Source organism: Hevea brasiliensis, chromosome 8 (assembly GCF_030052815.1).
Source record: "Hevea brasiliensis isolate MT/VB/25A 57/8 chromosome 8, ASM3005281v1, whole genome shotgun sequence".
Taxonomy (NCBI): Eukaryota; Viridiplantae; Streptophyta; class Magnoliopsida; order Malpighiales; family Euphorbiaceae; genus Hevea; species Hevea brasiliensis.
This window is the reverse complement of record NC_079500.1, coordinates 93,145,903-93,157,227: the sequence shown is the minus strand read 5'-3', so window position 1 is coordinate 93,157,227 and position 11,325 is coordinate 93,145,903. Positions and strand designations below refer to the sequence as shown.

The following is an 11,325-nucleotide window of genomic DNA, read 5'->3' as shown; positions in this document are numbered from 1 at the left end:
TATATATTAGCTTATATAAATATAGTCAAATACGTAGTATATTTTTTTTCAAAAAATATATTAATTTTATACTGTCTTTTAATAATCCTATTATAATACTAATAAAATTCTAACACTAATTCAGATATCGTAAAATTTTATATTTATATATAAAAGTCCGGATTTAATGAGACTTCTACGATATATAACACATGAAAATTTTTTAAAATTTATAATCGAAATAAATCTAATGTTCTAAACTATCTCTATATTATTTTTATTTATTCGATTGGTGAAAAAAAATATTTTTTTTAAGTGCCATTTTGTTTTTTCTGTTTATATAAAATAAAATAAATTTTAAATATTTAACTTTTAATAGATCTATTGAAGCAAAGAGTTTTTTTATTAATTGAAATTAAGAAATATATGTTTGTTTCAAGAGTGTTATGTGTTCTTGATGTTGTTATTGTAAATGTTGAAGAGTTTTATTGGCAATATGATTCAAATGAGATAAAATTTTCATGTAACTTGAATTACTTAATGTTACTTCCTAAATTAAATGATATAGTAATTTCCTTTGGGTTTCTTTTTTTAATTTATTTTTGATATAAGGTTAAAAATAAAAAATAAAAAAATTATTAATTTTAAAAATAAAAAAAATGTAAAAAAAAACTGTAAGATTGATTTTTTTTTTAATATAAATTATTCTAAGTTAATTTTAAAATAATTATTTTTAGGTCTAAATTTATTTCGGATACCAAATCTATTATACTCACTATTTTAATTAAAAATTAATATATTTAAAATAAAATAAAAATAAAAAATAATTAATTCTAAAATTTTTATTGCATTAGGATAAAGTCTAATAAGAATTTAAGACTTCACGTGAACACAACAAGAATTCTGATGGAGTAAAAAATATTTAAAAGGCTATTAAGATATCATTTGTAATTTATTTTATTTTTATTTTATTATTTTCACTATTAGATTATAAATTATTAATTCATCCCATGATAGTTATTACTAAAGTAAATTTTACTTTATGAAAAATAAATTTAAGGTAGAATCTCCCTTAAAATAAAGGAAAATAATATAGAAAATTATAAAAACTATAGAAATATATTTGAGAATATATGTTTGCAGGAAGATAAGAGTTATATGGTAGTGACTATTAGGCACTGAATGAGTCGTATGCTTCTAAGATAAGAGTTGCGGAGATGAGAATGTTAAGGTGGATGAGTGGTCATATTATACTAGATAAAATCCGTAATGAGTGTATTAAAAAAAAGGTAGGAGTGGTGCCAATTAAGGATAAGTTAAAAAAAGAGAGATTAAGGTGGTTTTGTCACGTGAAGCGTAAACAAACGGAGGTTCCAGTTAGACAAGTAGAGCACATTAGATTAGATGATAGAAAGAAAAAAAAAAAGAGTAGATCTAAATTGACTTGGAGGATACTAGTACAACATGACCTATAAGCATTACACATTTTTAAGGATTTAACTCAAAATCGTTTAGAGTGGAGAAAACGAATGTCGACCCCAAATTTTTTTGGATAAAAGTTTAGTTGAGTTGAATTGAGTTTATGTCTGCAGAAAGATCAAGTTAAAAAAATAAAATAAGACTCGTAATAAATCTCTAGTTAATTTGTACTAAAAGTCATGCATATATAAAAAAAATATATATAAATTATCATGACTAAAAAATAAAACTAAAATCTTTGATAGGAATTGAAATGAATAAATTTAAATTAAGGTTATTTATATTTATAAAAAGTAAGAAGCAAAAGAGTTTTAAATTTTAATTAAGATTATTTATATCTATGATAGAAATTATTAGAAAAAAAAATTCTGTTTAGTAATTTATTAACTATTGTTCAATTTGTTAAATAACTATTGAATGACATATATATTTAAAAAAAATATTAGAATATTTATAACATCATACTTTCACTTGAATTTGGATGGTAGTAATATATAATTTTTATTTTTTTAATTTAATATATTAATTATAATCTAAATTTTATTTTTTAGTTAATTTGACCTTTTAAATAATGTTAAATTATTATTATTATTAAATTAAATTTCATTAAAATTTGTCTCTTAATTAATTTAATTTTATAATTTTTTTACTTTTTTTAGTATTACATTTTTAATTAATTTTAGTGTAACTAATTAAAAATAGCTTATTTAACTTTTTTATATATAAGTTAATGATAATTTCTATTGTTACTCTTTAAAATATTGTTTATTCAGAAAAATAATTTAAACTTAATTGGAAAAAAAAATTCTAAACAAATTTTCTTTAAATAATTTAAAAAAAATCTCTTTTATTAATGATTAAAATTATTTTTAAAAAATGTCATAATATAATAATTTTTACTAATGAACATAATATAAATACATAATTTTTATGGAAGTTATAATTTAATATTTAATATAATTAATATTTAGTTAAATTAAAAATATAAACTACTAAGAATTATTTATTTTATTTAATAAATACTATTTAATTAATCATTTATGGTGTTACGTGACGATTTTAAAGAAAAAAGCATTTTTTAAAAGACATTATGTAGCTACTTTAAAGGAAAATTTAACATGCTATATATAAATAAATAAATTTAAAAATTTTAAATTATTTTATTTTATTTATTTATTTATTTATTAAGCGAGAGTTTTGACCTTATGCTTTTATTTAATATAAAAATTTTTAATTATATATTATTAATCGAATTAATAGAAAAATAAAAATTAAAATATTTTAGTAACTCAAATAAGAAAAATTTAAATTATCACTTTTACAAATACCAAAATTATATTATAAAGTTTTTTTTTTAATATTACAATATAAATTTTTAATAACAATAATTATTCTAACACCAATTTATAGTAATATTTTAAAAAAATTATTGAAATTTATAAAATAAATTTTAATTAAAATATTTGATTATAAATGAAAAAAAATAGTAATAAGAAATTATCTTTACCTTGATTTCCATCATAGAAAATTAATGATTTCATTGCTTCAACATAGCTTATTATATATATATATATATATTGAAATTATTTGAATAATTTTAATTTTAGTGATTTTGATATATTTATCCAATTGATAAAAATGAGATTTTCAATTTTAACAACCTTAATTCATTTTATCAATAAACTTAGTTAATTTTATTCTATAATTTGGACATTAAAAAAATCTTATTTCTTTTTCACGTGCTTCGTAATGTTTTAAAATTATTATTTTACCATAATAAGAATAGTCTCCACCTGCTTTATTTGAAAAATTTTTAAGAAATTTTATTTTCATAATTTTAAAATAGTGTAATTCTTACATACTTTAAAAGTGAAAATTTTAATGAATTAAAAAAAAATGTAGAAATATAACATAATTTTCAATTAAAGTTAAGATTTAAATTATTGTTATCATCCAAAAAAAGGTTTACTTGTTTTTTCACATAATCTATACTATATATAAATATGAAAAAAGAAAATATTGCCTTTGCCAAAATGCCATTTATTCTTCAAATCAATTACAATTACATTTTTATTATTTAAATTAATTTTAATATTTATATAAATTTAAAATTCTTAATTTTAAATGTCGTATAAGTTTAAAATTTTAAGTACTACTTCTACTTAATTTCAATTAAATATAAAATTTTATAAGAAGTAACTAATTAAAATAATAATTTAATAAATGAAAAAAAATATAATTAATATATAGTCTATATAATATATAAATGTGAGAAGTAAGAACATTGAGTTTGCTCAAAATACTATAGTAATTTAGTGTTATAACAATGAAGGACTAAATTTAATTGGTTGTGTAGTTTAAAATTAATTATACTAATAAGAAAATTAAATTTAATTAAATATTGAAAACTAAAAGTAGTTTTAAAATAGGTAGGATTTTTTTTTTATTTTTATGATGTCAAAAAATTGAAATAAATAAATAAATATCAAATCATTGAAAAAAAGATATTAACAAATTAAAAAAAATAATTAAGTTAATGAAATCGTTGAAAAGAAATTTTTTCTATTAAAATTCTATTTTAAGTTTATAAGCATAAATATATTTTAAAACAATCAATTTATTTATAATAATTAATAATTATTTCCTTTATAATATTTTTAATAATTATAATATTACTACTATTTAATTAATTATTTAATTATTTATATCATAAAATTTTTAATTTCAATTATTTATAATAAGCCTACTTATTTATATAACCTTATTTGGCTTAACTTCCAAGGCCCTATTCATACTTAGATTTGAGTTTTACTTATAATTAGGAAATTAAAATTTTAATAATAAAACTTCTATAACCAAAAATAAAAAAAATTAATGTGTTTTAATTTACAAGCATTCTTAGCCTATACAAATATAGCCAATTACATAGTATTTTTTTTTCTTTGAAAAATATATTAGTCAAATCCTTTTTTTAATAATTCTATTATAATATTAATAAAATTCTAATACTAATTCAGATATTATAAAATTTTAAAATAATTATTTTTAGGTCTAAATTTATTTTGGATACCAAATATAGTATACTCATTATTTTAATTGAAAATTAATATATTTAAAATAAAATAAAAAAATTATTAATTCTAAAATTTTTATTGTATTAGGATAAAGTGTAACAATGAATTTAATAATATTTAAATGAAAGTTATAAATTTAAACTTGATTAGAATTAATTTAATTGTTTATAATTTTTATATATTAAAATTGATATAAGAGTTTCATATCGTGTATTATTAACTCAATAATTAGTACAATATGATTGTATAAAAAAATAAGAATTTCAATATTTTTTTATTTTGTACTTTTAAATTACATATTGATGCTTTAAATTATAAATTTATTTTATTTTAATTGATTAAAAAATAATATAAGAATTAAATATTATTTAAACAAATTTTTAATTTGATCAGTTAGATTATTTTTCCGCTTAAATTCAAATCCTATTTTATTATGAAATATAATTTTATAAAAAATTTTATTATCTAATTAAAATTCAAATTAATCAATATATGTTAAGAGAAATAGACATCTTATTAAAAGTATCCTAATTTACTTAAATATTTTATGTATTAATGTATTACAATTTGTAAATGCATTATTTAAATAAATATTTAAATTTTTTTATAAAATTAAGTTTAAAAATAATAACCCATTTAAATATCGAGATAATTGTTTTTTTTTTTGAATAAGAATTCTAATGTGATAAGAAAGACTTTTAATTTTCACCAAATTTTTTTTTAGGTAATATAATTTTTTTATGAAAAAAATTCATATAAAAAAAAATCAAATCACAAATACGTATATAACAAATGTTGATCACGTGTAACACGTGTAAAATACATACTAGTTATATGGAAATGTGAGAAGGGAACTTTGATTTTATTAAAAATGCAATTTATTTTTTAAATTAATCATAAATATATTTTATTATTTAAATTAATTTAATATTTATAAAAATTTAAAACTCATAATCCTATTTATACTTCATTTTAATTAAATATACAATTTTATAAATAATAATTAACTAAATAAAAAATAAAAAATATAATTAATCTATAATAAACAATAGTAAATCGAGGTTTTGATGGAGCTTTTCCCCTCTTATAATAACGCTTAATGTATATTGCAGAAAAAATTAATTAAAAAAATATATAAATTTTAGTTTTATTTATTTATATGGTAACTTAAAATTGATTATATGGGAAATTTTAGCATTTTAAATATGAATAATATTGTAGAAATTTTAAATAATATGATATAAAGTTTAAGTAAGAATTATGTATAAAAAAATGGATTAAAAAGTTTAATTTATTATAATAAAATTTCATAGAAAATGTTGTTATTGTTGTTTGTCAAACAACATTTTTAATATAATCTTGATAATTATTAAATTAATTTACAAAATTAAAAAATAATAAAATGAGAAAAAATATTTTAGAAATTATAAAATTTAAATAAAAAGTTTAATATTTTCTAGATTTAAAGAAAAATCATTATACTATAAATTGTTTATTTTTAGTTATTTTAATAATATAAAAAAGCTAAAAAATAATACATAGGTGAAATTTTTGATTATAGCTCGCGGCCAAAAACCCTAAACCATAACAAAAAAGTGGGGGAAGGGAATTGATGGTAGCAATGGAGAAACGAAGTTTGAATCTGTTGGATGAGGCATTGGGTTTGGAGCAGCAGACAGATCCATGGCCTTTGAGGGGGAAACTGCTTCTAATAGAGGATTGCGTCGAGACGAGTGGTTCCTTCGTGCTTCACCATCTCGTAAAGCGAATTCTCTTTCCCAATTCTTCCAATATTATCATATTCCTCGCATTCTCTCGCGCCTTCTCGCACTACGATCGTATTCTCCGCAAACTCGTACTCTCTCTCTCTCTCTCTCTTATCTGTTATATACGTGATATTGTCTGCTTTATTGGAATGTAAGATTAGGAAATGGAGTTAGGATTTAGAGGATGTTTGTTTTCTCTCATTGAATCTGGTGGTTTATGATGAGTGAGATGGTTAGATATGTTTAATTAGGAAAGTGGCTTTGACAGGGCCAATGGATGATTTCAGCTGAAATCATCATGGGTTGGTAACTTAATTCGCTTTGGTCATGGGATATAATTCACTTTATATGTTATCTGGTGTGGAAGACCTTAACATTGCTCAGGATAGAAAATGCTGTGGTGTTAAATTATATGGAATTGCCAGGGGGCCCTTTAAAAAAAAACCAAAAAACACTGTAAAAGTGAGAGGCAGTGAATTTGTGGAAGCATTGTGTTTTGTTCTCACTTCATAGAATTCATGGATTTCTAGGGAGATTCTTCCTTTGATGATGTGTTGGGTATTCTGAGTTTAGTTTGAGAAGATGCTTTTGGAGTTCTTTTGGTCATTAGCACATATCTGCAAGTTTGAGAGAATGAAGCTCCTGGTGCAATGTCTAAAATCTTTCTTTACAATTTTTACTTATTTATCTTTATATTGTCTTTTAATTGCCTTAAGCAATTTTGAATTTATAAACTGTAAATGGATCATTTTTATTTTTGAAGGGAGAAAATGCCCTTGGTGCTCCTCATTATATATTTCTCATGTAATTGTAATAGCAACACCACTATTTTTTTCTGTTATAATGCAGTGTAGCTTACTGGAAAAAATAAATTGGCAAAACTCTAAACTGACCATTTAATTTCACAGGTCGAACTTTTATAATCAACCATGTCTCCAACATATGTTCCTTGTGAAGTTACCGAATCACTTTTCCTTTTAAACCAAGCATTTGGGATTTTGGGTGATTGGTTGATCACTTTATCTAAATGATTCCATTCATGGCCGCATTGATGTATGTTTGATAACATTACTTGCAGTAACAGTATTACTATATTAAAGTGATAGTATAATCTTTGTTTTCTTTAACCAACTCCTTTTATCAATGTTTACATGTTTTTATTAGTAATTTCTCCTTTTTCTTTTTCCCTTGTTGCTTGATTTGGTGATAATAATATGGTTAAAATCGGACCAAGTTTAAATTTAAAGTAAGATAAGTGTGACTTATTTAAAAAAAAAAAAATAATTTCAATTCATGTTTCTTATGATCTAATTGACCCTCTATTCTATTTTAATTTATTCATCATGATATATTGAAGTGTGTTGTTTTATCAGGGTTGCAATCTAGTTTCACAAAGGGATAATAGCAGATTCTTTTTCTTGGACATGCTTATGCTACAGTGTCCAGGTGAGAAAATCAGGTATTGGTTTTGGTTTGACGTTCTTGATCATGATATAAGTTTGTTTAATATGATGCAATGCGAGAAAATTGCAGGGTCCTTATTAATTTGTCAAAGTTACTCAAATATCTTTTTTTTTTTAATTTTTTAAAATTTTAACATTATTCCTTTTTTGGTCTTATTTTTATGGTAGGATTTTTTTTCTCTTTCTCTCTTGGGATGTTGTTACCCTTCTTAATTGAAAACTTGTCATGAACCATGATAAGAGAGAGATCGAACCAAACGTGTTTTTGTTGGGAATGATGTCATGACTAGGAGTCCTTTTGAATTTTATTCTTGACCAGATGGAAATGAAGGAAAAACTAGTGAAGGTGGATTTGCTGCATTGTATGGAAAAATGCAAAAAATTATATGTGCCCTACCTGAAATCTACAAGAACCATGTCACCGTCATGATAGATGATGTTTCTCTTATGGAGGTGGCTGCTTATGGCTCTTCAGATCATGTATTAGACTTCCTGCATTATTGTCACACTCTAACATCAGATTTTGTAAGAAATTTTATGGCAGTACTCCCTTTGTTAACCCTTTCCCATAATTCTAACTGCTTGTTTATTTTTTGTTGAGTAATATAGTGTTTCTTGTTTCCTTGTTCTTCTCACAGAGTTGTTCATTAGTAATACTTAACCATGAGGATATATATTCAAGTATGGAGAGGCCTGTATTCATACTACAGATGGAGTACCTTGCAGATGTTTTAATAAAGACACAACCTTTGGCCACTGGTTTGGCAGCTGATGTGCATGGGCAGGTATGGTATCATATTTCAGTGGCCATATTCTATTATTAGAAATAGTTTGCTGCTTGTCTAAGTTGGTAAGATGGAAATAATCAAATAAAAATAAAGTTAATTTAGTATGCCCCTTTTTTTTTTTTTTTTTTTTTTTTTTATTTCACTGGTTTTGTGTTGATTGTGCTGTGATCGAATTCATGGCCTCACAAAAAGGAGAAAAGTGCTTATCTTCAGTATTGTTGAAAATCTAATTTAGTTTGGCACTTTCTGTTCTGTTTCCAAACTGTCATTTTGGCTGTAAATATGTTATACTTGTTTTGCAGCAAGGATAATGCTAGCAAAGGAGATTCATTTAGTAGTTTTAACCATAGCATATGTCCAAGTTTTTGCTCATATATCTCTATTCTCTGGTATGACCATTGGGTATGTTTTGGGTCAGTTCCTCAACGTGATAGACTAATAAGAAATATTAGTCTTTAATTAGCTTGAACTTGCTCTTGCTGATTTTCCTATATCATGTAGTTGTGTTCTTATGAACATTCATACAACTACATGATGTGTTTTACTTCTCAAAAATAGAAAAAAGACGAAATTGAAAAAGAACGCACAATTGCTTTCGTATTCTTGATGTGTTTTACTGTTTTGCTGTTGAATTTTTTTAGTTGTCCTTGTATTCTTTTGGAAACTTATCATGCCATTCTTTCTACCAGATGCTAGTATTGTGGTTTCATCAAAATACAAGCAAGTCAGTATGTGATTGTTGCAAGAATGTCATTTTAAATTGTAGCACTGATCTTTGGTTTCATATTTCCAATTGTTTTGTATTTATGATTAGATGCTTCAAGACAAGCATAGGTCAGGTGTGGTAGCATCTTCTCAAACTTAAAAAGAGTACATATTACTTTGATCTAATGGTTTAAGAAAGCAAATTATATTCTAAATTAGATTTCATGTGATGACAAGCTGTTTCTAAGTTCTATATTAACATTTTCCCTCAACTCTTCTTTGTTGCAGTTGACAGTTTTGAACACAGGAATTAGCATTGGGAAAGGGAACTTAAAGAACAAGATAAGCAATTTCCATTTCATGGTCAAGGAAAATAGTGTTGAATACTTCTATCCTGGGAGTCGAAGTTAAGGGGCCAGACAAATCCCTTTCTGGAGTGACTACAAATTGAGGAGAACAGAATCCTTACCGACAGTGCTGCAAAGAAATTCCGTATTCATTTCGTGTTGGAGACGTGTCTAGCAATGACAATTACAGGAGGACAGATGATATCTTCCACCAAGAAAGAGAAAAACGCTGGGGGCTTGAATGGCTGGAATCTATTGGTTTTCATTTTTGTAACCAACTTAAAGAAATGAAATGGCATAAGTCAACACTGGTGGACTTGCTGAATTGCAGGTGTGTGACTGTTGATCAGTCTCTGATTTTATTAGTTTCATAGACAGCTACTGAACTGAACTAGATTTGAATGCAAATCTGGAACTCTTTAAAATCTGCGTATCGTTATTGATTTCATGGTAATCTTCATTTCGGAACTATCAAGCATTGAAGAGTTATTGTTCGCTAATCTTGATGTTTTATGCATCTAATGAAAATTCTCTTGGATCAGAATTATATAGTAGGATTGAAAGTAGTGTTTGTAGAAAGGATTTTACTTTGAGAATGGGAGTAATGGTGCTAAACAAGGTGGCACTCGTATCACATCCAGGAATTAAGCTGAAATAGTCTGGTGAAAGGTCAAAAGAAAAAGGTTCAAGCTCTTTTCTAATCTTAAGCTACACATTCAATAATGGTTGCTTTGTTAAAACAAAAGCAAGATTGCTTATATATATATATGTACACTTCAAAATGTTAGAATCCCTTAATTAGTGCATTAGCTGTAAATTAGGAATATTTGTATTTATTAGCCTTAATTTTTTTTTCTATTTAGGTTTTAGTCTTTGTGTATAAATTAGAATAATGTAAATCAATTCAGATAGTGAAATACATATAGAAATATTTAATTTTCTTTGATTTCAACATGGTATCAGAGCTAAACCAACTTTTCTTAGCGTGAACAGTACCAGAAAAGTTAAGGTTTGTGTGAGAAGCCTAAAAAGCAGGTCTATTGAGAGAGGTAAGTGTCATTGCCCACTCAAGGAGGAAGAACCCAAGTTGTCGGCGCTCGCTTGAAGCATCACCGTCATCTTATAAGGCGTGTGGCCTCACATGCCGTCAGAAGGGTGCGCCCCTAATCACCCGCGGGCGCGTGAAGCCTTCTTCAGTCAGATTTTTCGGTTGTTTCTCCTTGCCACCATCTTCCTTGTTTTTTGCGCTCTTGATCCACCTGTTTCCCTCAACTGGTTTGCACTTTTATTTTTTGGGTTTCTCTTCAACACAGTATCTATCTTTATTTTTTATTTAAATGGCTGATGTGAAGAAGAAAATTTCGAAAATAAAGGCGGGTTTATCAGTGATAACCCCTCTTTACAGATTAGTCCCGTAAAATTGGATGGAACTAATTTTTTTGGCATGATCTAGATCATGTTTGTTGTTTATTTAAGCTAGAGGACTATAGGAGTATATTACTGGGAGTAAGAAAAAGTCGGAAACTGCAAGTTCTATCTACAGTCAGTGGGAATCGGAGAACTCTCTTATTATGTCATGGGTCATCAATTTCATGCAACCTCATATAGCTCGAGGGTATTTGCTGCTAGATAGTGCAACTATCATTTGGAGTGCAGTTTCTGAGATTATTCTCAAGTTGAAAACGATACACAAGTGTATGAGCTTAGAAATAAGGTTCGTGATT

General features: G+C 24.6%; 1 protein-coding gene across 1 annotated transcript; it reads left to right on the top strand.

Moving 5' to 3' along the window:
* Positions 1-6,065: 6,065 nt before the first annotated feature.
* On the top strand, positions 6,066-10,101 carry LOC110671322 (elongator complex protein 6). Its single transcript, XM_021833748.2, has 5 exons — positions 6,066-6,387; positions 7,672-7,744; positions 8,081-8,286; positions 8,400-8,546; positions 9,543-10,101. The coding sequence occupies exons 1-5, from the start codon at positions 6,145-6,147 to the stop codon at positions 9,663-9,665; spliced, it is 792 nt and encodes a 263-aa protein (XP_021689440.2). The 5' UTR covers positions 6,066-6,144; the 3' UTR covers positions 9,666-10,101.
* Positions 10,102-11,325: the final 1,224 nt, after the last annotated feature.

Coding starts and splice junctions, on each gene's coding strand:
- LOC110671322 (XM_021833748.2), top strand. CDS start 6,145: ATGGTAGCAATGGAGAAACGAAGTTTGAATCTGTTGGATGAGGCATTG. Junction 8,287..8,399: donor ACACTCTAACATCAGATTTT/GTAAGAAATTTT, acceptor TTCTTCTCACAG/AGTTGTTCATTAGTAATACT. Junction 8,547..9,542: donor CAGCTGATGTGCATGGGCAG/GTATGGTATCAT, acceptor TCTTTGTTGCAG/TTGACAGTTTTGAACACAGG.